Source organism: Fundulus heteroclitus, chromosome 5, assembly GCF_011125445.2.
Source record: "Fundulus heteroclitus isolate FHET01 chromosome 5, MU-UCD_Fhet_4.1, whole genome shotgun sequence".
Taxonomy (NCBI): Eukaryota; Metazoa; Chordata; class Actinopteri; order Cyprinodontiformes; family Fundulidae; genus Fundulus; species Fundulus heteroclitus.
In genome coordinates this window covers 8,523,774-8,550,900 of record NC_046365.1, presented here as the reverse complement: position 1 = coordinate 8,550,900, position 27,127 = coordinate 8,523,774, and the positions used below count along the sequence as shown (strand labels likewise).

At 46.6% G+C, this 27,127-nt stretch overlaps 2 protein-coding genes across 4 annotated transcripts; both read left to right on the top strand.

Moving 5' to 3' along the window:
• Nucleotides 1–1,479: 1,479 nt before the first annotated feature.
• On the top strand, nucleotides 1,480–14,041 carry LOC118556082 (kelch-like ECH-associated protein 1B). Of its 2 annotated transcripts, none has more exons than XM_036136820.1 (7): nucleotides 1,480–1,555; nucleotides 4,459–5,490; nucleotides 6,825–7,070; nucleotides 7,358–8,034; nucleotides 9,797–10,002; nucleotides 12,612–12,788; nucleotides 13,337–14,041. In XM_036136820.1, exons 2-7 carry the CDS (start codon nucleotides 5,185–5,187, stop codon nucleotides 13,573–13,575), a joined length of 1,851 nt encoding a protein of 616 aa, XP_035992713.1. In that variant the 5' UTR covers nucleotides 1,480–1,555; nucleotides 4,459–5,184; the 3' UTR covers nucleotides 13,576–14,041. The 2 variants fall into 2 exon arrangements, with proteins under 2 accessions (XP_035992713.1, XP_035992714.1); XM_036136821.1 differs by lacking the exon at nucleotides 1,480–1,555 and adding an exon at nucleotides 1,587–1,663.
• Nucleotides 14,042–18,949: 4,908 nt separating this feature from the next.
• Nucleotides 18,950–25,632, top strand: si:zfos-323e3.4 (volume-regulated anion channel subunit LRRC8C). Of its 2 annotated transcripts, none has more exons than XM_021309492.2 (3): nucleotides 18,950–19,065; nucleotides 19,901–20,120; nucleotides 21,317–25,632. In XM_021309492.2, exons 1-3 carry the CDS (start codon nucleotides 19,016–19,018, stop codon nucleotides 23,603–23,605), a joined length of 2,559 nt encoding a protein of 852 aa, XP_021165167.2. In that variant the 5' UTR covers nucleotides 18,950–19,015; the 3' UTR covers nucleotides 23,606–25,632. The 2 variants fall into 2 exon arrangements, with proteins under 2 accessions (XP_021165167.2, XP_012705942.2); XM_012850488.3 differs by having other exon boundaries at nucleotides 18,981–19,065; nucleotides 19,960–20,120.
• The last annotated feature ends 1,495 nt before the right edge of the window (nucleotides 25,633–27,127 follow it).

Sequence of the window (27,127 nt, the reverse complement as noted above, 5' to 3'; positions counted from 1 at the left end):
TTTTGAAAATGATTTGCGACAGTGCAGATGTGCACCCAGATGTTGACTGTATCCACCAGAGGGGGCGCCTGCTGACAGAGGTCAAGCAGTCCACGACTTCCTTCCTTCTGTTGAAATCCTACCTAAAAGGTCATCTATCAGTGTCCACAGGGGGACACGTGCAGCTCCCTGCTACTGAGTTTACTGTCTAACGTGACTCCTCTGATGTCAGAGCAGCAGCTCTTTCGTTTCGTCCGAAAACGCACAGTTGCGCTTTGGCGCCACCTAGTGTCCAAACGGAACTTTTTGGCGTACGCCGCCACTTTATTGACCCGAACCAGAAAAATACACACTGAAAGAGTGACAAAAGTGGTGCGTCAGCACCTGCAGAGGGCACGCTGACTCTTCTCATGGTGCTGCACTTTAGTCGGAGCTGTTCCCAAACATGTTTACTGTGTGGGGGGGTTATTACATAAACAAGCAGTGCGGGTTACGAGATTGCTTATAAGTGGTCTAACTTTAAGCTGTTTCATTTCCTGCTGGGAATACAATGGCTATTACATTTTAGTTTAATATTTGTTTTTCATTTGATCTGATTTTTATTTTATTTATTTATTTATTTACCGTGTGTAGGGACTCTTAAGGCTCTGTGCTGCCGACTTTACTTGCCCATGAATGGGGCTGCGTACGTTTTGGCACCGCTTGGTTCTGGCCACTGAGCTATATAATACACTGGAGTGCTGATTTTGCCGAAAAACTGAAGTCACTGGCCGCCATCTTGCTACTCCCTACTCTCACAGAATCCCATAGGATTTGGTTGCAACAACAAGCAGTTTTCTAGCTAAGTGAAAACGTTTCACAGGTAATTTTACAGTCAGTGGATGTACTAACACTATCAACTACTAGGAAATAGGTGCTGAAATATTTTACATGTTATTCATATTAAATAATATATATGTATATATAAGTATGTGTATATGTATATATGTATATATATGTATACACATATGTAAATATATGTTTTTGTATATTGTTATTTATATATTTATAATGTTAAATATATATTTAATATGTAAATGTAAATGCTAAATATTTCAGCACATGACTTTCTCAGTACTTGATATTTTTAGAACATAACATAAACTATATGGCATTTGACATTTAAAAGTTTTAAGCCCCCCCTGAACATGAGAAAATCCTCGTTATTCGATGCTGTAGTGCACATATTCCCTAGTTACTGAGGGGAAATAGGGAGTACCAATATGGCGGCTGGTGGCTTCAAAGCGACTCGTTCAAACAGACGGTGATTAGCACTCCAGTGTATAATATAGCTCAGTGGTTCTGGCTCGCCTTTCCTTCGCTCTGAGCGCTCCTCCCCAATAAAAGCCCCCCAGTCCTCGTGACGCGCTCGCTCCGGTCCGCGCGTCACGGAGGCCGTCCTCGCGCTCAGCGGGAGGCTCTTATTGTGAAGGAGCAGGGGAGGCTCGGCACTCTTGCTTAGTCACGGTGAGTTACAGCTCCTTCCTATGTGGCCGCAGATTCAGTACACCATGATGGAGGAACTGAGCCAGACTACGTGAGTTCCCTTTCTTCTCCCGGACCAGAAACTCTCGCTGACATTTAACGCTGCTCCCACGGGCCGCTCCGATACGCCAGCAGGTTGTTTCTAGTAGAAGTAGTGAAGGTATGGCTTTGGTTAACACGCTCGTGCGGATGTTGCGCCTGTCGCAGCCTTCTAGTATTAGGATCCTTGCTGGCAGCTCTGTTTCCGATGTTGTCTGGGTTTTATTTTTGTTCTTATTTGTGTTCCGGGGGGTTAGTGTCGTTGTTTTATAAGCGCGGCGGCAGGGTTTTCCTCCCAGGCTGTCAGCCACCGCGTACCGCCTGTTTCGCCGATCCCCGCCAGCCCTCTTGGCTTATTGTGAGGGGGAAAACAGCCGGGGGATGGTGACCTTCTCGGTGCCGGGAGCGGAGAGCGGGGCGGGGGCGGCGCTTTGTTGTGAACGCTGTGCAGGTAGCTGGCTGGCGCGGGAGCCCGGCAGCTCCGCGCGGGGCTTACGTAAGGAGGAGCCCCGCTTCTGGGTCAGGCTGTGGTACACGCAGTTCCTCCGCTCGGCTCGGCTCGGCGCGGACTTCACCATGAGTCACCGAGGCTCTGCGCTCCTCGCTGGGTTACACAATGGCCAGATGTGCGTTTGGTTCTCGCCCTCGGTCTGCTGCTGCTGCTTGTGGCGATAAAACTCGGTGGCATTATTCACCCCTCCCCGGACTGTACAGGATTAACGACTTAAACTCGGCGGACGCGGGTTCGAATCCCCGTCGCGCCGGGAACCGGGACTCGAACTCCGTGCAAGTTGCAGTGACTTGCAGGTCACGGAGTTGTGTGACACAGCTGCAGCTGATGGACGGGTCCTTGCCGTGCAACTCTGCCCTGAAGGGTGTCTCATCATCACACTGTAATGTCTGTGTTTTTTTTAAGGCTCACCACAAGTTCTTCTTAGATTTAGGTCTGGGCTTTGACTGGACCATTCTTACCAAAGATTGCGCTTTAATCTAAACACGTACAGCTCAGGCTTTAACAGGGTCTCTTTCAGGCTGGCCTCCTAATTAGTTTTGTGCTTCTTCAGACCAACTCGGGTCCCTGCTGATGCCATGCATCCCTGCCCTGATTCACAACTTCACTGCTCAAACGGTGACACACACCTATGGCTTTTAATCTACAGTTCCCGCTGGTTTTAGGTCTGGACTTTGACTGGGCCACTCTAGCGAACGCTGGGAGGCGAACCTCTGGTTTCCTCCTTGTATTTAGCTCCGTCCGCCGGCTCCGCTGTTTCGGCTGAAGTGAAGCGTCTCCACGCAGCCGCTGGGTTTGTCAGAGGCCTGACGGTCGCCACGGCTGTTACATCTGGCAATCAACCCTGATTTCTGTCTGTTGTGATGGAAATAAACGTGTCGCAATGGGCTCGGAGCGAATGCTCTGATTTATTGTGACCCTAACCTCTTAGCTGTTAAAGCTGGAGACTGATTTGTTCAGAAGGGCCACGTTTGCAAGTGGAAAACTGGAGCCCAACCCCCTGCTTACTTTTGATCTCATGTTTTTTTTTTTTTTTGTCTTGATAAAAGTGAGCTATGATAACTGTAAGTGTTGGTCAAAGCTTATTAGCTATGATGCAAACATGAGGGCTTTTCTGCACAGGGAGGGAGGGGGGGGGGATACATGAGTAGCCTAGCTGTCATTCAGAAGTTTCTGAGCATTGCAGCGAGGGAGGGGGGGGGGAGTTGAGCAATATGTTCTGCTCTGAAAATGCTCTACCCAGAACTTTGCAGGGAGAAAAGCAGCGCGTCTGAGCCGCAGCCCGTTTCAGGTTTCACCGGGTCGAGCTGGCCGTCCTCTTTCACACGTCTTCGGCCGTCGACGGCGGGAGCCGGGGTCGGCGTGCGCACGTTAGAGCCCCCGGGTCCCCTGGTGCAGCCCGCCGGGGTTGCATAACTGAACCCTCGCAACGTTGTTGTTGCTCCGATCAGCAGGCCGTTGCAGGCAGGTCTGGTTCTGGGAAAAAAAAAAAGAGGGAAGTCAGAACCGCGGTCATGTGATGCGTCGGTTTGGTTGATTCTCTCCACAGCCCCAGCCCTCACCTGTCCGGTTCCCTGGCTGTGGGGTCCCCGGCCTCTGGTTCAGACGGCGTCTAAAGCCCGCTTTGTTCAAGGTGTGCTGCTGTTGGAAGGAAATCCTGCTAAAACTGCTGTCAGACGGCAGCGTGGGAGTGTGCTTGGACTGTGTGTGTGTTGTTGCATAAAACATTCCTTCTTCTCCAGCCCTAGATAGACGGGTCACAGGACCGAGTAAGAAAAAAAAAAAAAAAGAAGCAAGTCATGCTGGCCCAGATTAAGCCAAGCAGTACTGGCAGTACCTCCGACTCACGTTCTGTCCTGTCGGCAGCCGTAGGCCTCAGAGCCACGGCCGGACCGTGTCCTTTCCATCCACATGTTGCTGTTGTTTGTGTCGCTGTGGGGCTGGTCCTGGATCAGTGGGCGATTCCGCTGATCTGGAAACGTTCTGTCGTTTAAACATTTTCATGTTCTTACCCCCTCGAACCTTTTCCACATTCTGTGTTGTTGCAGCCAGTCCAAACTGCAGCTTTTCTTGTTCTGGTTGTTCTCTGGTGTTTTCTTAAAGGAAACATTTGAGCTGTTCCATCACAGATTTCTGCAGAACCAAATAACCAAAAGGGGAGGGGGCTCTTTCTTTGTGTGGCATCTTATTTATTCAATTGAATTTAAGGGGACACGAGTTGTTGCTTCATGTAAGCAAATGGGGGAAAACCTGCACCTACCGGTCGTGCTCTGCTTTGTTTTTGTCCCGTACATAAAGTCCTTTTAAAGTTTCTGGCAATCTCAGCAAGATGTGAAAAGGTTTTAGGGCCAAGAAGATTCTTTAGTAAGACAGTATGTTTAAATCTCTTCTTCTTCTCTTCTCAGCTGTCAGCCAAACCAACTTCTTGGAAGTTGACACAGCGGTGTGAATTCCAGTGCCGGGCACCTTTGAGCAAAGATCATCTATCAGCTGCCCCTCCGCCTCAGGTCCAAGGGACACCAAGTGCCGCTTGTAACACCTTTGGCACTTGACTGTGACGGTGTTACTGCCGTTCAGAGTCAGCAACCTTCAGACCGCCTGAGACTCGTCGTCTCTCCACCAAATGTTAATCTCTCACTTTCTTGTTTTGTTTTTACTTTTTCGAGAGGCCGCCGCCACCTCCTGCGTTTTACCTTTTAAGGAATGATTAAGACGTCGGTGCGACCTCTGCGAGAAGAAACTCATCAACGCAGACAGCTGGACTGAACGGGATCGCTTTGTAGCCGCGGCCCCGCGTTAATTTGCCCACTCCTGCAAAGTTCCCGGGGGATTCCTTCGCGCTACAGAAGTCGGCCATGTTGGAGCTCTGTGCAACGCCGTACCTGGCAGTGAGGCCAAACTGGGACCCAAGCATGTGGTGATGCCTTAATAGACAATAGAAAAAGACTTCTATCCGGGCCAACCTGGTGACCCTTTCTGCCGTCGCCCCCTCACCTCACGCCCCTCCTTCCCTGCCTCGAAACCCTTCATTTTCCCCATGTCTGCAGGAGGCGCAGGGATGCCGCCACACGGCGTGCACAGTTCATGAGAGAGAGAGAGCTTTATGGTGGAGCGGAGCGGGCAGATAGGAAATGACGGAGTGCCTGACAGAATGCAAGGCGCTGGTGACTCCATCGACGCGCAACGGTCACCGCGTCTTCAGCTACACGCTGGAGAGCCACACGTCGGCGGCCTTCGCCATCATGAACGAGCTGCGGCTGGAGAAGCAGCTGTGCGACGTCACGCTGCGCGTGCGCTACAAGGACCTGGAGGCGGTGGACTTCGTGGCTCACAAGGTGGTGCTGGCCTCGTCGTCGCCCGTCTTCCGGGCCATGTTCACCAACGGCCTGAAGGAGTGCGGCAAGGAGCTGGTTCCCATCGAAGGCATTCACCCCAGGGTAAGCCCGGCGGTCCGCGCCCGTTTTAGACCCAGACGGTGTTGTGGCGGAGGAGCACTGCTCTCCATCATTATCTGGACTATAATTCAATAACGATATATATCGCGATACAAATCGAAAAAAAGGAGTCAATACAAAGTTCAGTAGAAGAACAGTTTTCCATCGTTTTGCATTCTAGCCTACTCTCTCATGTAGGTTAATACTACAGTTATTACATCCTCCCAACCAATCACAGCCAATCGCAGACCCAGGAGAGCTTCGTCACCAAATTTCAAAGAGTTCAGGGAGACTTCCAGTTTTGGTAAAAATTAGGTGGAGTAAAGGGTTGTGTTTGAATGCAGTGACCTTTTATTTAAAAATAGGTCACTAAGAAATGTCATAAAATGGCCAGCACTGCCCTTAAAATCTATATTTTTAATTTGATGATAATTATCGATATCGATATGCGTTTTTTTTTTTTATATATATATCGTGGAGCCCTACCACTTGATACCACTTGATCTTTGCCTCATTTTGTCAAACACTGGCCTTCATTGTGTGGCAGAGCGACACGTCGGCGTGAGATGGGAGGAAAACCACGATACTCTCAAGGTTTTTCTACTTGGTCCATCCGCCACTGCCTCTCTGGTGAAATTAGCGGCCATGTGAAACGTCTCAAGGGCAAAGTGTGGCTCTGAGATTTACTAAGCGGTCTCACATTATTGCATGCCACACTTTTCAAAACGTTTAGTTGTAAAATGAAAATGATAGAAACCGTTAGTTATTATAATAACCCCTTATTGTCCTAGAAAGAAACCAACACAAAACACAAGTTACTTTTCTGCAGAATGATACTCCCTGAATGTCTTTGCTCAACCCTGCTGGGACATTCTCTGTCTTCTGCCTTTATTATCGGACTTCAAAGAAGGAACAGAAGGGGTCAGGAGTTTACATGTGGGTCGGTATAGAAAGAGGGGTGCAGGTTTATTGCGGGTGGTGATCAGTCACCTGCAACATGCACAGCTGGATAAGGCAAGACATTTCCTTGTCTAGCAGAACAATCGACACTGTTTGAAGTTAAAACAGCAGAACATTCCTGCAAGCCAGCTTTTGAAACAGACCAAATGCCTGTAACTTAATACAAATAAAATTATTACATTTAAATTTTTTCTAACAAAAACCATGTGTGGGTTTCCTTCCAAATCACAGCTCCGCACTACTCAGTGTTGGGCTCTCACAAAAAAAAAGTTACAGTAACAATCTTTGGAGTCGGTGATTGGTAACATTACAGATAGAGGAAAACAGGTGTGAATACCCGACTTTGTTTCTCTCCACCCCCCCCCCTCTCCTCTCAGGTTATGGAGCGACTGATTGAGTTCGCCTACACTGCCAGCATCTCCGTGGGGGAGAAGTGCGTCATCCACGTGATGAACGGCGCCGTCATGTACCAGATCGACAGCGTGGTCAAGGCCTGCTGCGACTTCCTGGTCCAGCAGCTGGACCCCAGCAACGCCATCGGCATCGCCAGCTTCGCAGAGCAGATCGGTTGCACGGAGCTCCACCAGAAGGCCAGAGAATACATCTACATGAACTTCAGCCAGGTACGGCCAAGCGCTGTGGAGCTCCCCTGAAAGAACCGAGGCACAGACGAGGTGTAGGTCAGCTCAAGCTGAATTAGGAAGGTTAAGATGAGTTTGTGCGTTAAACGAGGACGTGCTCCTTTTAGTTCATCAGCAGTGGTTTCTGGTTCTGTGCCTCTTGAATGGGACGAGTCACTGTCTCCCATAACGGGCGTTACCTGAGGTCGGAGCACACCAGAGAGGATGCTTCTGCGTCGTTTTGTGTCTGACTTCCTGAATGATGACACAATCTCCGCTCCCCCTCGCAGGTCGCGACCCAGGAGGAGTTCTTCAACCTGTCCCAGTGCCAGCTGGTCAACCTCATCAGCCGCGACGAGCTCAACGTGCGCTGCGAGTCCGAGGTCTTCCACGCCTGCGTGGCCTGGGTGCACTACGACCAGGAGAACCGCCGGCCGTACGTCCAGGCCTTACTCCAGGCTGTCCGCTGCCATTCCCTCACGCCCAACTTCCTGCAGACGCAGCTCCAGTCTCTGGACTGGGACCCTCAGTGCAAAGACTACCTGGCGCAGATCTTCCAGGACCTCACACTCCACAAGCCCACCAAAGCGGTTCCGTGCCGGACGCCCAAGGTGCCGCAGCTCATCTACACGGCGGGGGGATATTTCCGTCAGTCTCTCAGCTACCTGGAGGCGTACAACCCCTGCACGGGAGCCTGGCTGAGGCTGGCTGACCTGCAGGTCCCCCGCAGCGGGCTGGCGGCCTGCGTGATCAGCGGCCTCTTCTACGCCGTCGGCGGCAGGAACAACGCGCCTGACGGGAACATGGACTCCAACGCGCTGGACTGCTACAACCCCATGAACAACTGCTGGCATCCGTGCGCGCCCATGAGCGTCCCGAGAAACCGGATCGGGATCGGCGTCATCGACGGCATGATTTATGCGGTCGGCGGCTCACACGGCTGCATCCATCATAACAGCGTGGAGCGGTGAGTAGTGGCTGGAGCCCAACAGGTGCAATCTGAGGCTTCTTGACCCAGGAGGATTTCGTGTCATTACGCTTGAGTTTCTGTGGTTTGGATCTTCCCACAAGGTGATATTTATAGCCCAGACTGACGGATTTGGAATGCAGCCTGACCATAAGTAAGGGAAACTTCCTGGAAAGTATCCGGTGACGTTCCACTTCCTGCAATCCGTTTTATTATTATTTAGCTTTAATCTAAGCTATTAATAGGTTTTATTGCTGCAAAGCAGAATAGTCCAGTTCCAATGTTTCTGTAATTCTTAGAACATAATAATATGCAATACCACAGAGTGTAAGATAAGAGGGATTCCTGTTGTTGGGCCATAGCACCTGCAGTAATGGCTGAGGCAGAAAAACCCCGCTGCAGTCCCGCCTGCAGACATGGATCAAACTTTTAGATAAAATGCCAAATCTCCTTACAGCCACACTTTACGCTTTTTATGGGGGGGTTTATGTGATCGGAACAACACAAAGTAGTGTGGAAAAAATTATAGACGTTCTTAGGTGTCGGCTGCATCATGCTGTGGGGATGCTGGTCCGACCGGATGGAGCCGACTACGGAGCAGTCATGAAAGGAAACCTGCTGGAGGCTGCACCACAGTAGGAAAACGTGAGGCCAGTAATAGTGGCGAATGTCACCGTAACGATATCGCTTGGGATAAATGATCCCATCATTAAAGGCCGACGCCTTTCTGCTTTAGGCTCATAGCAAACACAGACCTCATCTAATGAGTTGTCTATGCAGCTGCTGGAAAGAAACCTGAAGGCTATTATTTGCAGCAAGGCTGTACAGGCAGAGGCTGATGTGGCAACAGCTCGCTGTAGTTTCTTCATGTATTGATCAGCTGCTGTAAATCTCAGCTGCACCAAACAACAAGTGTCACTAAATGTATTACAGGCATAGAGCCTCAGCGTGTGACCCTGAAATCACTGGCAAACATCCACTGCAGGTGAAGCAGTCCTTCCTGATCTGCGTGCCGCGTGCAGTCATACCAGTAAATATTCCATATATTCACCTTTAAAGTCAAAATATGTAATGTATACTGAAAATAGTTTATTTTTGTATATCACATAAAATCCAAAACGAAACACACCGTCTGTGGTTGTAACGTGACACAAAGCCAAAGTGGTATGAATAATTAGTTCTGCTGGGTTCTGTAGTTCCTGCGCTGATTTCTGCCGCTCACGTGTCCTGATCCGATCCAGGATGGGGGGGGGGGGGGGGTCCAGCTGATTCGTCTCCCTGTGGGCATCTGTCGTAGGTCTGTGAGCTGCAGTGTGAGCCAGAAGCAGTCATGGATGTGAGGCACAATCATTAACTACGTTACGTTATACATTGAACAGTGACTTTTGAGTACATTTGCTTTTAAGTCTGGGGGGAGGGGGGGGTTGAAACTCTGGCATCAGTCCAAAGCCAACCGATCACTTCCTGATCAAACCAGAATCCGTTTGAAAGAGGAACAACACACCCGACCTGCCTGAGCTGTCAGGTAGTGACCCGCGCGGAAGAACATGTGACTTGCTGCAGCAAATCTGCAAACCGCAGACGTCTGTTAGACGTGCCGCTTCACACTCCTTGCTTAACAATAAGCAGATGGGAAGCAATAACCAGGTCTGAGAATTTCAAGCATTAACTGAACCAAAGCGTGCTGGCTTGTCCTACAGTGCGTCCGCCCCACTGTTTGCTCGGGTCACGGCGGCACCGTAAAGCAGTCATCTGTTCACAGGTATGATCCAGAGCGGGACCAGTGGCAGCTGGTGGCCCCCATGCTGACGCGCCGCATAGGGGTGGGCGTCGCCGTGATCAACCGGCTGCTTTACGCCGTCGGCGGCTTCGACGGCGCCAACCGGCTCAGCTCCTGCGAGTGCTACTACCCGGAGAGGGACGAGTGGAGGACCATGGCCCCCATGAACACGGTCAGGTCTGGAGCCGGTAAGCACGGAGGAGGAGTGGAGAAACGTGTTTGTAATGATAAACTCCGTGAACTCTGAGCTCGGGGGAGTTACACAAGCAGTTGTGCAATTTTCCCCCCGCTTTGTTTTTAAGCTCTAGAAGCATCTGCCTCACACGAGCTTTCACTCCGTGTTAACAAGAACAATGAGCGATTGATCCGGGTCAGAATGAGAACGCGGGACATGAAACTTTCCTGGCACACCAACCTCCTTCTAAAAATCTGCTTTTTCTCTTAAGAAGGCACTTCGGTTATTTATGTGGCACCATTTCAGACCAAATGTCATCTCATCACACTTGGTGAAACAAATCCAGTTTGTCTCTGATCCGGTTCAGAGTGGGAGAGAAAACGAACTAAACTTAAGATCAGTCCTGCAGGTGGGTGACCTGCAGGCTGGCGACACAGATTAAATATTTTAGAATTGCAAAACCAGGAGTTGCCAAGATTATAGCTGGCAAATAATCTTGCAATTTTGGCCAAAAATGTCAACTTGTTGCCAAAATCCGGTCACGTCCGACCACAGATGTCCCAATCATGGACTTTGTGCTTTTCTTTGTCCCCGATACGCATTTGAGTCCTTTTTAAGAATTGGTGTTCCTAAACACTGAGCAGGTCTGATAGTTTATCAAAAGCAGTGCTCGGTTTGTGCTTTAAAGTAAAATGAAACGCCCCATTTCTTCAGTTTTACCCTTTATTCAGTCACCGGTGACGTCACGGACGCTGCGGTAGCCGTCTTTCAGGACGGCTAGAGTCTTACGCCCCACTGTGTTTATGCCGAGCAGCTTGGGAAAATGTTGGGCGAACGTTGGCGCTTTTGCTTTCTGTTTTGATGCGACTTGTTATGAATTCAGCTTGGAACAGGTTTCAGTACGGTTCTAGATAACCATGGGCGGAGCAGCCCTGCCCTGCTCTCTCCGTCAATGACGGAGCGGATCACATTCCGCAGACATCCGGGACGCCTGAGTCACTGTCGAGAGGGCAAAACAAACACAACGGCAGCGGCACATACCAGAGGAGACGTTTGGCCAGAGAACCACCGTGTTTTTCAGACCATAAGGCGCACTAAATATTCTTCCCAAGTGTGTAACATCACTCCGCCTCTCTCACCTGAGAGAGAGAGCTATCCGTCTCTGCTGAGAGGACAGAGTAGTTGGACTACACTGGCCTGTTTCTAACATAAGACCAAAATAAACGTAACTTTTAGATTGAATTAACTTACTAGGTTTATTATTGCTAGCTGCCTAAAGGCTCCCACATACTTGGGCGTACTGTGCGCACACTGTGAGCTGCGCTGACTCTCCGCTGACCTTTTACCCTTCATAGTTGAGGGTACTGCCGACATTTCTTATGGCAAATTCCTACAATTCCCACACTTTCTGCCAGTGAGACAAAGCAGCGGAACGGATGGTAAAATGTGTGATTAGCTAGCTGAGCACCTAGAGCTGTTTCTTTTCCAGCAGCCTCCCACCGCACACCTGTCAGTGAGAACAAGAGGGACTGTGATGCCACGCGTCCTTGAGACCGCCTGCCTGGAGCAGCTCAGTGAATCAAGCTCTGTGTCACATATAAAACAGTTCAATGTAAAGACTACTTGCCGCTGAGGAGTTTATAATGTGACACGTAGCTGTACGCGCGGACCTCCTCTGAGAGAACTGGGCCTTAGTATGTGGGGGCCTTTATATGAATCCACTTTTAGTTTTGACATTACAGTCAGGCAGTCTTGCAGACAGCTCAGGGGTCCGATCAGCTAGTGACACAGTGTACCGTAATGCTCCGAATATCCATTGAGCAGAGCGGCTTACCAAAGTCATACTTACACATTTTAACAGATTTTTTAGCCAATTGTACCACATAAAATCAGTCAGTCAGCACGGTAATCGTATATAAGGCGCACCATCAATTTTTGAGAAGGTTTAAGGATTTTAAGTGCACCCTATAGTTCATAAAATACGGTAATTGATCAGAACCTTTGGTCCGATACTGATCGGGACGTGTTGTGTTGGGCTGAACACATTTTAGCAAGCTGTTGGTTGGCTTTGGTCTGAATAAAGTCCGCATTTTTAGTTACTAGAAAATGTTATTAATAACAGCACAATAGAAAGGGTGACTTTATGTAAAGGTCTTGGCACCAAATGAAACTTCCTCTGTAGTTTCATAATCATAACAGCCACTCCCTGGGAACGGAGCCAAGATGCCAGAGCCTGGGTGCTGCTAGACTGATTGAGAAGGCAGCAGAGGACTGGCTTACTGTGTCCTGGGACACATGGACGTACAGTTCATGCCTTCTGCTGTCCTCGCTTTGGTCCCATGTGGGGCTTCCAGCCTCCTCTGCTGATCAGATCAGCAGAGGAGGCTGGCAGTGGCCATTCCTAGTGTTTGCCGTCACATTTAGATGACAACAGTATGAAGAGTGAACAATTCCTAAACTATTTACTGAAGAAATGCTAATTTTTTTTCTTGTCAGAAGGGAATTTTAACAGCATGTCAAGACATCTGGATACGGTGTACAAACGCAGTCTAAACTGTGCTGTCTGACTTCCAGACGATGTGAGGTGAGCTAACAAGAAGCGTGCCCTTGCTGTCCCCGTAGGTGTGTGCGCGCTGGGCAATCGGATCTTTGTGATGGGCGGCTACGACGGCACCAACCAGCTGAACACGGTGGAGCGCTACGACGTGGAGACGGATACGTGGAGCGTCGCCGCCTCCATGGGGCACAGGCGCAGCGCGCTGGGAGTCACCGCGCTGCACGGCCGCATTTACGTACTGGGTGAGTGGCGGCGGGATCGTAAGTGAAGGTTGGCCTTGAACATGTTGTAGAAACACTGCAGCTGAAGTCCAAGAGTCCTTTTGTTTGTTTCTTTGCGTGGACTTTAGTTCTCAGCTGTGTCTGAATCACATCCAGAGAGCTGTCAGGTTTACAGAGAAAGGAGCTCATAATTGTGAAGTTGAAACTAAATTAAGCTTTTTTTTTTTTATCTTCTTATTTTCTAACAAATAAAAAAATCTGAAAGATGAGGGTGGGCGTCATGTATTAAGCTTCCTGGATGATGATCTTTATATGATAACCATGAATACAAATGCTTCCCACACATTTTTTTTTTTTATCTTCCACTTCACAATGTTTTGCACCAAGCATTGGTTTATTGCATAAAATGCCAATAACACAGATTGGAGCCACCTAAGGCACTGTGCACCATCTGAGCTCTTTGTGAAACACTGTCTGCACCGTGCTCCGGTCAAAACGCCGCCCATCAGCCACGTCGTAACGCCAGCAGACGCGGCCATCAAGTAAACCGGCGACCATTGTCTTTGCAGGAGGGTACGACGGCAACACCTTCCTGGACAGCGTGGAGTGCTACGACCCAGACGCCGACAGCTGGTCGGAGGTGACCCACATGACCTCGGGGCGTAGCGGCGTGGGCGTGGCCGTCACCATGGAGCCGTGCCAGAAGGGTCTGTCTCAGCACGAGAAGTCTGAGAGCTTCGAAGGGTCCACGGTTGAGTCCGACAGCTCGGACTTTAGCCACTGTGGACCCTTCAGCAAAGGCACATGAAGTTCAGCCGTATCTGTGTTCCTTCGCCACCCCCCCCTACCCCCCCCAGCTCTGTTCTGGATAAAATGAAGGCAGGCGTGTGCAGAAGATGTTTGTAGATGAATCGACATCAGCCGTGTTTTACTGTCGGCGCTCTGCTGGTTCTCCTCCGTGAGACATCTGCTTTCCTACAGCCAACACGACATCTTTTAGAGATGGGCTGAGGGCAGCAGACCCAAATGTATTTTCTTCACACTTACCAGATCCTGGTTTTAATTGATTAAATCTAGTGTTCAATTATAGGACTAAAGGTAGCCTTTATCTGCAGGCCCTAGTATTTAAAGTGCCATTCCAGTGCCTGGGGGTGGGGGTGGCGTTATTCTAACTTCTGTCAGTATAAAGTTTTCTTGGGGAGGAACAGGCCTCTAACATGACACTGGGCCTCATGTATGAATGTTTTGAAGCGTTCCACAACACACTCCCCCCCCACCCCCCAGACTGGTGTACAAAATCCACATTAAATACAGAAACATTGTTTGGCCCTGGCGTTGAGTCGTCGATGGGGTCGCATAACAAGCTGCAGCTTCTAGCAGTATTGGGGGGGGGGGGGTAGTAGCAACAATTGTTCTGTGTGTAAAAACCGTCAATTCAAAATGGCTTTCTTTTTTTTTTCTTTGCCTCTGGCTCCCCTGCTGGTAAAGATGTTGAAGAGCCTTTGGAGAAGTTCATCTTTTATCGTAGCAGCATAATCCAACATTGTAAATCATTTACGTAAAAAACAAACCTGTCCGGTGGTGTAAAATATAAAATCTATATCACATGTTAACAAGTATTTGTTTTTACAAAATCATCAGTGATGCAATTATCAGCATTGGTGACAATCTCTCTAAAATAATGTAAATAAAGCAGTTTCTGTCTATGCTTTGGTAGGTTGATCAAAGTGTATACGAGTTTGTAATTATTGATGAATACCTTTGTCTGAATGTAGCGCGGCGCAGAGATCTGTGTGTTTTTTTAGCCCCTGCTGTCACCCACAGGCAGCGGAGGGATGAGGGAGATTAAAAAAAAACTCAATCTGCTCCTCCAGTTTGGCTGTGGGGTTGTTTTTTTTTGTTTTGTTTTTTTCCTTTTCGGATGGCCTTGGAAACTTTTGTTAAAGTGTGCGGCATCATGAACTCTGTCAGAGAAGGGAAAATGGGTCAGCCCCGGGTTTAATGATCAAACACATCGACACAGAAGTGGTTCAGCGGACGCTAAACACCCCGACCCCTCCACCCCACCCTGGATTGTCAGTGTTGGATTATGCTGTTTGAATCTAGGATGAATTTATTTTCAAGCCTCTCGCTTATTTTTAACGTCGATGCGCCAGAATTGGCCTGTGTCTGGGGGGGGGGGGGTTCTTCATTCATTAAGCTGCGATCAGAAGGCTAATCAGCCTTACCGTACAGTACAGGGAACTCATCAGCTCCCAGTGCAACACTCAGGTTTTCTTTCCCGTCAGTTCAGAACAGCAGTTAGCAGGTTACTGAGAGGCAGCACAGGTCACTCACCTGGTTACCGGGGGAGAGCAGACCCCCGGCCAGCTCACACGACTGTTACTTTGACGCCGGCCTCCTACCCGCACACCTCTGACAGCCTAATTCACACGTCAGCAGCACTTTTCTTAACCCCCCCCCCTCCCTCCCTTCTAAAGGCCATGTAAAAACTGCTTTGTAATTAATCTGACAAACATGATCACAAAATGGAAGCGACGGCATCTGTGGGAAGCGAGCAGAGAACCAGTGCAGGGACACTGTTCTGACCCCGGAATCGGACTCGCCACCTCGGAAGCTGCTGCCGGTGGTTGTAAAGGTGGAGCTGCAGCTGGCTCCGTCCACCAGCTGACCTTTGCCAGAATAAAGGTTTCCACGTGACCGGCGGACTGTGCCGTTCGTCTTCCCACAATGCAACGCTGGGTTCCAGAGGAATATCAACCCGCTGAATATCACTCAGGAGATCTAGGTTCTCCCTTTGTCTCTGGTTGCCGGTACAGGGAAGTCAGAGCTGTAAGGGAGCCGCACAGTAACAACTGAGGCCTTTTCTCTGTCGAGTCACAGCGAGGGGAACAAAATTTTGATTGAAGCGGGTCCTGACATTAGTTTGGAAGAAGAGAAACACCAGTAGCGTCTGAAGACCTGGATTCAGACGTTTTGCTGAATGTGGTGTTGTTTTTTCTACACTGAGAACAGAAACACTAACCGGTGACGGGGACTGAGGAGGTCCCCCTGCAGACGGACTCCTTTCAGACCCCCCCCCCCCCCAGGAGACGTCAGACACGTTGCTGCGTCGCCGCAGACCTGTTGTATACTAGTGACACAGACTTGCTTCAGTGAGCGCGTCTGGAACAGCCATCTAAGCTACGGACATTCTTTTTTTAGAGACGTTTTGTACATTGAAAATCTGAGACGCTGTGTACAGGATTGCGGACTTGTTCTTTTTATTTATTTGTTCCGACCCTTTTAGACTTCTCCTGCTTGCTTTCAACTGACATCAGCTTTGTATTAAATCTGACTTGGTGTAGTATTTTTGAATAACTAGCATGCATTGTAACCCAGTGGGGATGTGTCCGTGCTAAATCTGGATGTTTGTGTAAAGAAAAAAAAAAACCTTCACATTGAAAGGGACTGCTTTCTCCTGTCCACTCAGTAGTTGGAATGGAAATTAGAATATCCATCTGCTTTGTATATTTTTTTTTTCTGCAAAAACACAATAATAAATATATTTCTTGTACTGCTGTGCTCTTTGTTTTTCCTGCTGCTTGGGTTTATAGTGCCACCTATTAAGAAGTTAGACGGTTTTATTGTTAGTTTTACAAAAAAAAAATCAACTTCCAGTAATGTTTGTAAACTATATGCTCTTCAATTACTTTACTTTTTTACTTTGATCCATGTAGGACAAGAAAAAACACTATCTGGTCGTAACTGGGCCTTGCAGTTACAGTTCTGGTCAGATGACAAATAGATTCATTTAATTTTGGCCTTTCAGTTTTCTAGGCTGGGAATTTTTTTTAACTAGAACTGGCTGCAGAAGTTTGAATTTATAGTTTATATAAGTTTTATTTTAACCGCACATTGTCCAAATTAGTCATACCCCATTCCGTCCACCACATGCTTTTTATAGCCTTTAACAAGCGTCTGCCGTAACTCTTCCTGGGTATGAACCAAACGGCAAACTCGTAGTGGTCGTAATGCTGCGCTTCATTACAATCCTCACACCTAAACCTTTTTATCCCCACCTGGTATTCTTCATGATTTGTTTCCTCAAAAGCTGGAATTAAAATGGATTAAACGTTCTGACCGTGTAATTTAGAGAACATACCTAGAGTTTTGAAGATGTTTAAGCTTTATTGTGAAGCAAACAACAAATAGGACAATGTAACAGAAACCTCCAGCGTGTTTTTCCTTGCTGGCCAAAAAGTTACATTTTAAATTTCATCTGACCAGAGCACCTTCCTGTTTGCATTTGGGGAGCTGCTATCTTTTATCGCCCCCCCCCCCCCCCCGGATTATTCTTCATGGTGCAGCCGGACAATTGTTTAGAAATTAATCCAGGAGTTTTCCAAGGATAATAAAGGGAATACTCTGCTGTCTGACCCAATGCCGGGGTCTGATTTTATTTGTTAAAGCAATACCGGTCAACCCAGAAAAAAAAAAAAAGCTTAAAAAGCTGAAGTAAAAACAAAGTTTACCGCCCTTTTGGTGCCAACTCAACTTTTTATTTATGTTGGCTGGTCCAAACACTCAAGAAGGTTACTGTCTGCAAAGCCAAATGTACATTTAAGTCATGAAAACAATCTGGAATGCTGACTCCTCAACCCTTCCTGGAGCACCATTATTTTCTAATTATTTATGTTTGACCTGTGTAGAGAACATGGTTTTACGGTCAGCAGACACTAGAGGGAGCCAAAGATCTTTCATCCTAGCAACCTTTTTCTTATTTCAGGGCCGCCAGTTTAAATGGAGCCATACATATATGTGACTTATGTTTGGAAAGTTTTTTTATCTTAATTTTAACTCGATTTAACTGATGTACACGTGAAGATGTGCCTTAAAATCGACCACCCATGGAAACACTTCCTGGCCCAGTGTGCCAGGTGGAAACTGTGTAGACCATTATTACATGATCCGAAAGGAAGCATCCCACCCTGCGCGCATTCACACGAGCATTAGGCTGTAATCTCACCAAATCCTCAGCAGTACCGGAGGAAATGTTGATGATTATAATTTATTTGCAAGGTAAAGACAAACAAATGGTCTGCGATGAAGCGGGCGAGTGTGAAGCAGGAACAGAGCTGTTGGCTCTCCATGCTTCATGTGTTCAGTTTACCTCTGACAGATATTCTCAGTGATCAGGTTACCCACTGTTACCAACACAAGTTTCTTTTTTCAGCTTTTTGTACTTTCAAAAGCTTTGGCAACATGCTATTTGCTGCTGCTGTCTCCAACTTTCACATAGAAGGCTGCCATATTGGATTTTCAAGTCAGGGTTGGTAAGAAAACCTGGTTTTCACACATGAGATTTTTTTCAAACATCAAAGTTGGAAATTTAAACTTTTTAGCAAAGATTATTTCAAAAGTCCTGTTGAGGAAAAATTTGGAATTGGTGCTACTGCTCAAAAAAAAAGAAGCTTGAATCATAATTTACTTTTACAGACTATTACTTAAAGCACGCCTTTCACAGATCATACATTGTATTTCAGAGTATTTATTGTTGAGAACAATAAATACAACCCTGAGAACAATCTTGGCCATACTAAGAAGGTTTGATGGTCAGAGGATGACATGAAGTCAGTAGGTCCTGCAGAAAAAGGCAAAAACTTTTTGTTACGTTTACCGTTACAATAACCCAAAAAGTGTTTTAAAGAATCTGTCCTGATTCCGGAATAATCCAGTTGAGGAACGAGCAGTTTAAATCACTGATGTTTAAGTTAGTTTCACACCACAGGTGGTCTAAACGAGAAAACAAACATCACAAATTGGCATAATTCAGTTTAGGTTTGACTGTTCTAAGCATTTTAGATGTTAAAGTACAGCTTTTTCTGATCCCTTAAAAAACGATTTAAAAAAAATTATACATATATATAAGTATGCTGAAAAGCCATCTTTATAATACTTTCCAATATTTCTTAAGACCTTAACACAATTATCCAGAGAAGTAAGCATTGGAGGAAGGAGCAGGGTTTCAGGAGACTGAAACCAGGCCGTCCGCGAAACTGAAGCGGCTAAAAAGTCACGTATCTCCATACACGTAGGCGGTGTCAAGAAAAACCAGGCCAGAGGCCACACAACGTCTGACGCAGTTACTGTTTCCGGTGTCGATTTCAGCGTTCAGACGCGTGCAGGAGTGGGCTTTATTTTGAAGGTCCTACCGGAAGTGTCCCGTGATTGTCCCTCGCTTCACACCGGTGCGCTCCCGTGAGGTGATGAGTTCTCAGGTTATCACCGGACTCCCTCGGATCCTGTCCGGACGCAGGTAAGGCTGACTCACCTGGCTGGGAGAGTCACCGCTCGCCTTTGCTGTACTTCGTGGTAGCCGTGGTGTGAAATAATGTCAGGACTTTAGAATCAATGCAGCTCAGGTTGCTGCAGACAGTAGTGGCGCCTGTAACTTTCTGTAAAGTTCAGCCCTTTTAGGGTAAATTGTTAAAGGTGCTCAGTGAAAGCAAGCTCAGATCTGCTGCTAATGGGGATAAGATAAACTTTACTGCCAAGGCTATTTGTTATCTTTATTTTTCTGCATCGCTCATGGCTTAGAAATATTTAACTGATTTCTCTTATGGCGTGTTTAACCCTTCCTTCAGTCAGGACAGTTTCTTGTCTAACTAGTTTTCCACTTGGTGTGTGTGTGTGTGTGTGTGTGTGTGTGTGTGTGTGTGTGTTGGGTTATTGCCACCCACATACACATGCTGGCCACCCCCACTCTCAGCCATGTGGTCTTATAGGTGATATACATTTAAGATGGGCGAGCACATGTTTTAGTAGGTTACAGCATTTATTTCTGTATTCTTAAGTCATTTTACATGAACTAAATATAGTGTAGTGATAAATATTTATTACTCACTCCCTGCTGAGAAGGAGTGTCTGTATGTGACAATATACACATATAGCCTATGACCAAGTAAGGTTAAAAAGAGAAATTGGAAACCCTGTTCTGGTTTTTGGTTTTATAAGATTATAAGTGTCCTCCCTTTGAAAACTCTCTGGCAGCGCTTAATGTTCCTTAGCTAATTTTTTCATAAGCACAGACAATTAACCTTGAGTTCTAAGACATTTTTTTTTTATTTTCTCTCTGTCATATATCTGCCCAGCCTTGAAGCCTACACTGAACTGAGAGCCGTACTGACCTCCGGTGTTCTTCCCTCACCAGAACGCAGCAGCAGCAGCACCATGATCCCAGTGGGGGAATTAAAATCCCTGGGGATCGAGCAGAACTCCCAGTTCCGGGTGCTGAAACCGTGGTGGGATGTTTTGTCGGAGTACCTTTGCATTGCAATGCTCATGATTGGTGTCTTTGGCTGCACCCTGCAGGTGAGGTCTCTGCCAGCATGAAAGATGACTTTACAGCACGTTACTCACTTAATGGCTGCAACTTAACATTCCTATTGGGGTTAATTATTTGCATTAGCTTCTTTTGTTCCTGTCGTTGCACCCTGGAACGATGTGGAGGAATGTTGAATTCCCCATACACCCGTTTTCTCGGTCTAGGTGCGAATGCAAATGCAATGCCGTCTCTGAACTCAAAGCCACTTTAAACTATCACCTCCAAAAGGCCAAATCAGAAATTAACTCCCAGAGAAAAACCTACTCATGACAGTTAAGGGGTTGAAACACACATAGCACTGGCACTAGTGGCCTGCAGACAGACAAACTGGGTTAAATGTGTGTAAATAGCCTAGGAATAAATTCATCTTTTATTACAGTAACATAGTGTCACACTGAAAAATCCAGCCTTTAATTTTGGTACATTCATTCAGTGGGTGGAAATCCAATGTTATAAAGAAATTGTTACAATCTTGCCCTATCCAATTCCAGCAAAACAAATACATTTGTGTTTTTCATGATTCGTTTTTTAATTGATCAGAGCTTGTCGGAACTTCTGCTTAGTAATCCATGACGTCTTGTATCCTTGGGTACACATGTAACACGGATGCTCATGTTTTGTCAGTTTTCTTTATCTTGCAACCTCTAGTGAGGTAAATTAAAGCACATTTGAAAAGAAGAGTGATATCTTACGGTTACAAATATTCATAGCAAACATTAAATGTTATATACATGCCAACCATGCAAACTGTTGTCAGAATAAACACTTTCTTTCTTATCATTACAAATATACCTATGCTGAGTTTGCTAAATTCTGCTGGGACTTTAACTGGGTTTGTTGAACTGGAACTGTTGGCAACAAACTCTCCAAGTGGTTCTGGTATTAAGCAAAATATGAATATGTGGAAAAACCCACTGCCTGGCACAGCAGATCACCTGTGATGCTGTGGGCCTGTTACTCTTCCTGTTAAAATACTGTACATCAAGAGCTCGGCAAAATACCAAGAGATTTTAAAAGCATCTGGTTGACCCAAATGGGTCATCTGTGGTTCTTTCAACAGAATTATGAGACTTAACATTTAAATAGCAAAAAATTTGTTTATTTCACTTTATTAGCAATCTTCTAGTCTTTATGCTTTCATTTTTAGCTGATTCACAATGTATTTTCCATGTAATTTCCACAGCTCACCCAGGACAAGATTGCTTGCCTGCCCAGCCACATCACCAGTCCGATGAAAGAACCAGTAAACTGCAGCTACATCAATGATTACGAAGGCAACGATACGTCGGACAGGACCCTGGCCAAGCCTGTCAGCCCCATCGTCAAGGAGGTGTTTGGACGCAAGAATAACCTGGACATTCACCAATACGTGTTTGTCAACCACTATTGCTATGAGAAGTTTGTGCACTGGTACGCTAAGTACTTTCCGTACCTTGTGGTGATCCACACCTTGATCTTCATGGTAGCGAGCAGCTTCTGGTTCAAATTCCCTGGGACGTCTTCTAAAATTGACATTTTCGTCAACATCCTGGGGAAGTGCTTTGACTCGCCCTGGACCACGAGGGCCCTGAGTGAAGTTTCAGAGGAGAGAGGAGAGGAGAAGCTGGTGATTTTGAGGAAGAACACCATGTCGAAGGCTTTCAAAGAATCGCGACCCGATGAGGAGGAGAATATAGGGCTTCTTCGCTCCTCCTCTGTAAAGTCTAATTCAGAAAAGAAAAGCCCAGAACCCCAGTCTACCCCGTCTGTGTTGGACAAAAAGGAGGGAGAGCAGGCCAAAGCTCTTTTTGAAAAAGTGAAGAAGTTTCGAACTCATGTAGAGGAGGCAGACATATTGTACCTAATGTATGTGCTTCAAACCTCTCTCAAAGTCTTCAAGTTCCTTGTTATCATTATTTACACTGCAGTCCTGGTACCCAACATTGAAATAGTTGTGCGATGTGATGTCCCTCCTGACCTAACCGGGTTCAGTATCTATTGCTGCAACCACACCAAAGCCCATCTTTTCTCCAAGCTTGCCTACTGCTACATCTGCTTCGTAGGAGTGTATGGACTTATGTGCATCTACACCCTGTACTGGGTGTTCCACCGACCTCTGAAGGAGTACTCCTTTGAGTACGTCAGACTGGAGACGGGTATCAACGACATCCCGGATGTAAAGAACGACTTTGCCTTCCTCTTTCACCTGGTGGACCAGTATGACGCTCTTTATCCTAAAAGGTTCGCAGTCTTCCTTTCTGAGGTCAGCGAGAGCCACCTTCATCAGCTCAACCTTAACTATGAGTGGCCCAATAAAAAGCTGCGCACCCACCTTGCCAAGAACGCCAATGATAACTTGGAGCTCTACCTTTTAGGGCTGCCCGGTCTTCCAGATACCGTTTTTGAGATTACAGAAATGCAGTCGCTCAAACTGGAGCAAGTCAAAAACGTCACTATTCCAGCTAGTGTGACAAAGCTTGATTCATTACAGGAGCTAACCTTGATCTACTGTCCAGCAAAGCTGCAACTGCCCGCCATGAACCACCTCAAAGAGCGATTAAAGGTTCTACGTCTGACTTTTGAGAGCTCAGAGGAGCTCCCGTTGTGGATGTACACCCTTCATTGCCTGGAGGAGTTATATCTGACTGGTCCTTTAACCAATGAGGTGTCCAGAAGTGGTGTCCTGGAATCCCTGCGAGAGCTCCGCGCTTTAACGCTCCTCAGTCTACGCTCCAACCTTAGAAAGATACCACCCAGTGTCGGGGACCTGGCGTCACAGTTGCAGGGGTTATACATCAACAACGAAGGAGTCAAGCTCCAGGCGTTCAGCAGCCTAAAGAAGTTAACAAACTTAGTTTCATTAGAGCTATCAGGGTGTGAGCTGGAACGCATCCCAAGTGCCGTTTTCAGCCTGAACAACCTACAGGAGCTGGACCTGAAGGAAAACAAGCTCACCACTGTGGAGGAGATCCTGAGCCTGCAGCATTGTCGGCGTTTGGTGACGCTCCGTCTGTGGCACAACAAGATAACCTACATCCCCGAACACATCACTAAACTGCGCACGCTGGAGACGCTCGACATAAGCTGGAACAAGCTGAAAAAACTTCCGTCTCGGCTGTTTTACTGCACCAAACTAAGGCACCTCGATGTCTCGCACAATCAAATCACGTCTCTTCCTCCAGAAGTGAACATTCTGCAGGGTCTCCAGTTCTTCTCCGCTGCCTTCAACTCCTTAGAGACTCTGCCAGAGGAGCTGTTCTCCTGTAAACGGATAAAGACGCTGGTTCTGGGTAACAACTGCCTTACGTATCTTAGCCCCAAAGTGGGCAACCTGGCCCAGTTGGTGCGACTGGACATTAAGGGAAACCGCCTGGAGTCTCTGCCTGTGGAGGTAGCCGACTGTCCTCTGCTGAGACGCGCTGGATTGATAGTAGAGGACAGCCTGTTCAACTTGCTGCCATCAGACTTACAAAACAAGCTGAGTCAAGGCTGAAACCCAAAGCTAAAGACAGCCAGGCTCTGGTGTTCTGACTTGCTTGTATGGAAAGTGTCTGAAGTCTGGAAAAACGTATGTACCCGCAGTCAGGTAGAGAAACATATGTGCTGGTATCTTGTACTTTTTATTAAAACATCTCTCCAGATATTCTTTTTGAAAAACCGGCCCAAATCAAACAGTATTGGACAAAAGGATTTCCCTTTATGCATGGTCAAATCAAAGAGTCCTGCTGTAGAGCAGTATCTTGTCCCAGGCCCATGTTGATTTTGACTGAGAAGGCTTGTTAGGTATCCTGAAGAACCGGTTTTTACAGCCTGGCGAGGAGTGTCCCGCAATAGATTAGGTCATGTTGCCTCCTTTAGGTTTCAAAAGAAATGAAGAAAGGACAACACCTTTCAGACAGTCAACATCAATCTACTTATTTCAAAGGCTTCATTGTGTATTATTCATTTGTGCTGTGGGTAAAGTATTGAAGTAAAATTACAACTGACTGTTTTGAGGCTTGCTCTACTAAACTGAAGATCTTTATACTAAATACAATGATTAATTTTACTCAGTTGCATTCTTTTCTCCCTTTATAAATCCCTGGTTTTCTCTCTGAGTGTAGCAGAGGTCCTACCCAGTAACCCAGAACAAACCTGAATTCTTCAGTTTCTGCTTTGTGCCCTCAGGCGTAATGGAGTCGTGTACTGGCTTGTTGAAAGTGACTACAAAACAGGATCCTAGCCGTCGAATGAAAAGACGTGCCTCTTCCGTAAAAGCTAACGCCAACCTGCCCTCGCTATAGCCCGTGGTACTATGTTCCAGATGGTAATTTAGGTGAATCTGCAAGTCCTGGAGAAGTTTGAACAACAGTAGCTGCACGGTATGCGCCAAATGCCGTCACACCGGGTCAATCATTAGCTCGCTTCCTTGGAAGTTGGTGGAGCGGTGAAGTGTGTCGCCTGTATTAAATGAGAGAGAAACAAGTATGGTTTTCTAGATGGTCTCTTCAAGGTGGTAGGGCTGACGGCCTTACAAAAGTATTCATACCGATTAAACGTATCCACATTTTGTCATGTTAGGACCACGAAATTCACAGCATATTATGTGAAAGATCAACACAAAGTAGTGCAAAAATGTAAAGCGGAAGGAAAATGATGTGTTGTTTTATATTTTTCTATACAAATTAAAATCTGAAAGGTACGACATGCATTTGTCTTCTGTCCTCTTCTCTCTGATGCCCCTGTATAAAATCCAGGGCAACCAATAACCTGAAAGACTTGTAAGATAATATCTGAGAACGGGAAGCGTCGTGAAGGGCAAAGAACAGAGCCGACAGGTCAGGGAGAAAGTTGTGGAGAAGGTTAAAGCAGGGCTAAGTTTTAAAAGCATATCTCAAAGCTTTGATTTCTTACAGGGAACAGTTCAGTCCACCATCCCTGATTTTACGCCCATTTTCAGACGGTAAAGGTTAGCGTCAGCGGGTAGTTCTGATCAGTTACTAGGAGTAGGAACAAAAATCTGTCGGCTTGGTATGATTTGAAGCCTGGAGTCTGCGAGTGTGTGAGGGGAACCTGCCTGACCCGATCTCAGCCACGGTCAGACTGGACGACGTCAAGTAGCGTGAACTGATCACCGGCCCAGTTGCAAACTCTTGCTACCGACTGCTAATGAAAAACAACGGTTGGGACACAACAGCCTCCAACCTGCTTTTTTTCTTTACTTTATTTGTAACAATACAATATTATGAACATAATTGCACCGGGTATTAGATCATTACAATAATAGTGATGAAGGGGGAAAAACAAAAGAGAGATGCTGGGATCTTTAAGAGGACAATACAGAATCTGATGGTGCTGTGCTTCAGCTGGGATACAGACACATTTCGTGGTTAATGGGAAGGTGGACGCAGCTGAATACGGCAGAATGTTGGAAGAAAACCTGTTACAGAGGCTATGGCACAGACTTTCCCCATCGTTTGTTTACAGTAATGAATTTTATAGGTGTGTTGGAGATGTTTGTTGACATGCCCATGGTCACCGTTATGTTGACCCAGGGGTAGTCACAACATTTATTCTAACGAGACAAGATTGTTTCCCCCCTGATAATCCTGAGCTGTTTGATCAGCAGAAAATGTACTTCCTGAATTACTTGGTGACGCAGCGAATTCGTTAAATGTTTGTGTTTCTCAATTTTAATTAGACAGGACATGTCATCTCTTTGTCATGCTTACTTGACAAAAACTCCTTATGACTCCATTTGTCGCTCTGCTGTGTAACTATCACATATTTCCAAATCTAAACATTGACTTGTCACCATTACCTGCATGAACCAGCATGCCACAGCTACGTTTACTCTGGAGGTATTTGCACACACAACACACCTGCATTCTGCCCGGTAGCAGCTGAGCTCTACCTAGTGGCTGGCTGAGTGCCCTAACCTGACTTTAGTTGTTATTTTTTTACTACTGCCTTTCTATCATGTGCACTATATTATATTGACTTATAGTTTCTTCTGTTTTAGTTGTGAAGTTCAAGATAGAATTAAACACAGCCCTATTACAATACAACTAGTATTCTGTAAGAAGAAGAAAAAAAAAGATAAGCATTGATCAGGAGTTGCAAAAACCTTGAATTTGTTGTATTACGCCATGTTGCAATTATATAATGAAATATTTTAATTAGGATTTTATTTGATAGACAACACAAAGGAGCACCCAACGGTAAAAATCTGAAAAGTGTGGTGTACACCTTTCAGTCCATACTTTGCAGAATTACTTTTCTCTGCAATTACAGCTGTACGTCTGTACGGTAGCGTGACCAGATGTCTCGATGTGTGCTGCACTGTGGCGTATTTTTCACTCTCGTTCCGGTGTACCACAAACTGGAAAAATGATTCATCAAACATGTTTTCGACGTGCGATTTTTTTCTGAAATAAAGAACGCAGAGCAGCAGTCCTCGTATATGAGGGCTGCGTCGGCTGTCGATCAAAATACTCAGCAGCATCCCACCTCGAGCAGCTGCGTGTCAGGGTGCCCGTAAAATAAGACGAAAAAGATTTTGATGCTACAGAATCTTAGGGAAACTGCGTCAAAGTAAGGAAACCGTAGCTACATCACAGACTGGAGAACGGCTTCTAACTGTGTGAGGCCAGAGAACGCTGATTCTCAGAGAGCTTTTTGTCAACTCTGCCAAAATAATTTTTTTCAATTTCACAGAGTACAATGTGAAGGAAAACTGTAGAAGCGAGTCACACAAGAAGCACACAGCTGAAAAAGAATGTTGTCAGTTCCCCCTGGGCCAACAGAATGGCAACTTTAGGCTTTTCCATGCAGAGTCGCTGGGGGGCTGGGGCCTGTCTCCAGGGGTCAGTGGGCGAGAGGCCAGGTCCATCCTGGACGGGTCGCCGCCAGTCACAAGGCTAAAGTTTAACAGTTTTATTAAACCTCAGAAAAAGTTAATGCCTTTTATAAAATATTGAGTTGTGATAATTCATTGTTGTGCAATAACAGGCAGAGATTGATTAATGCAATGTGC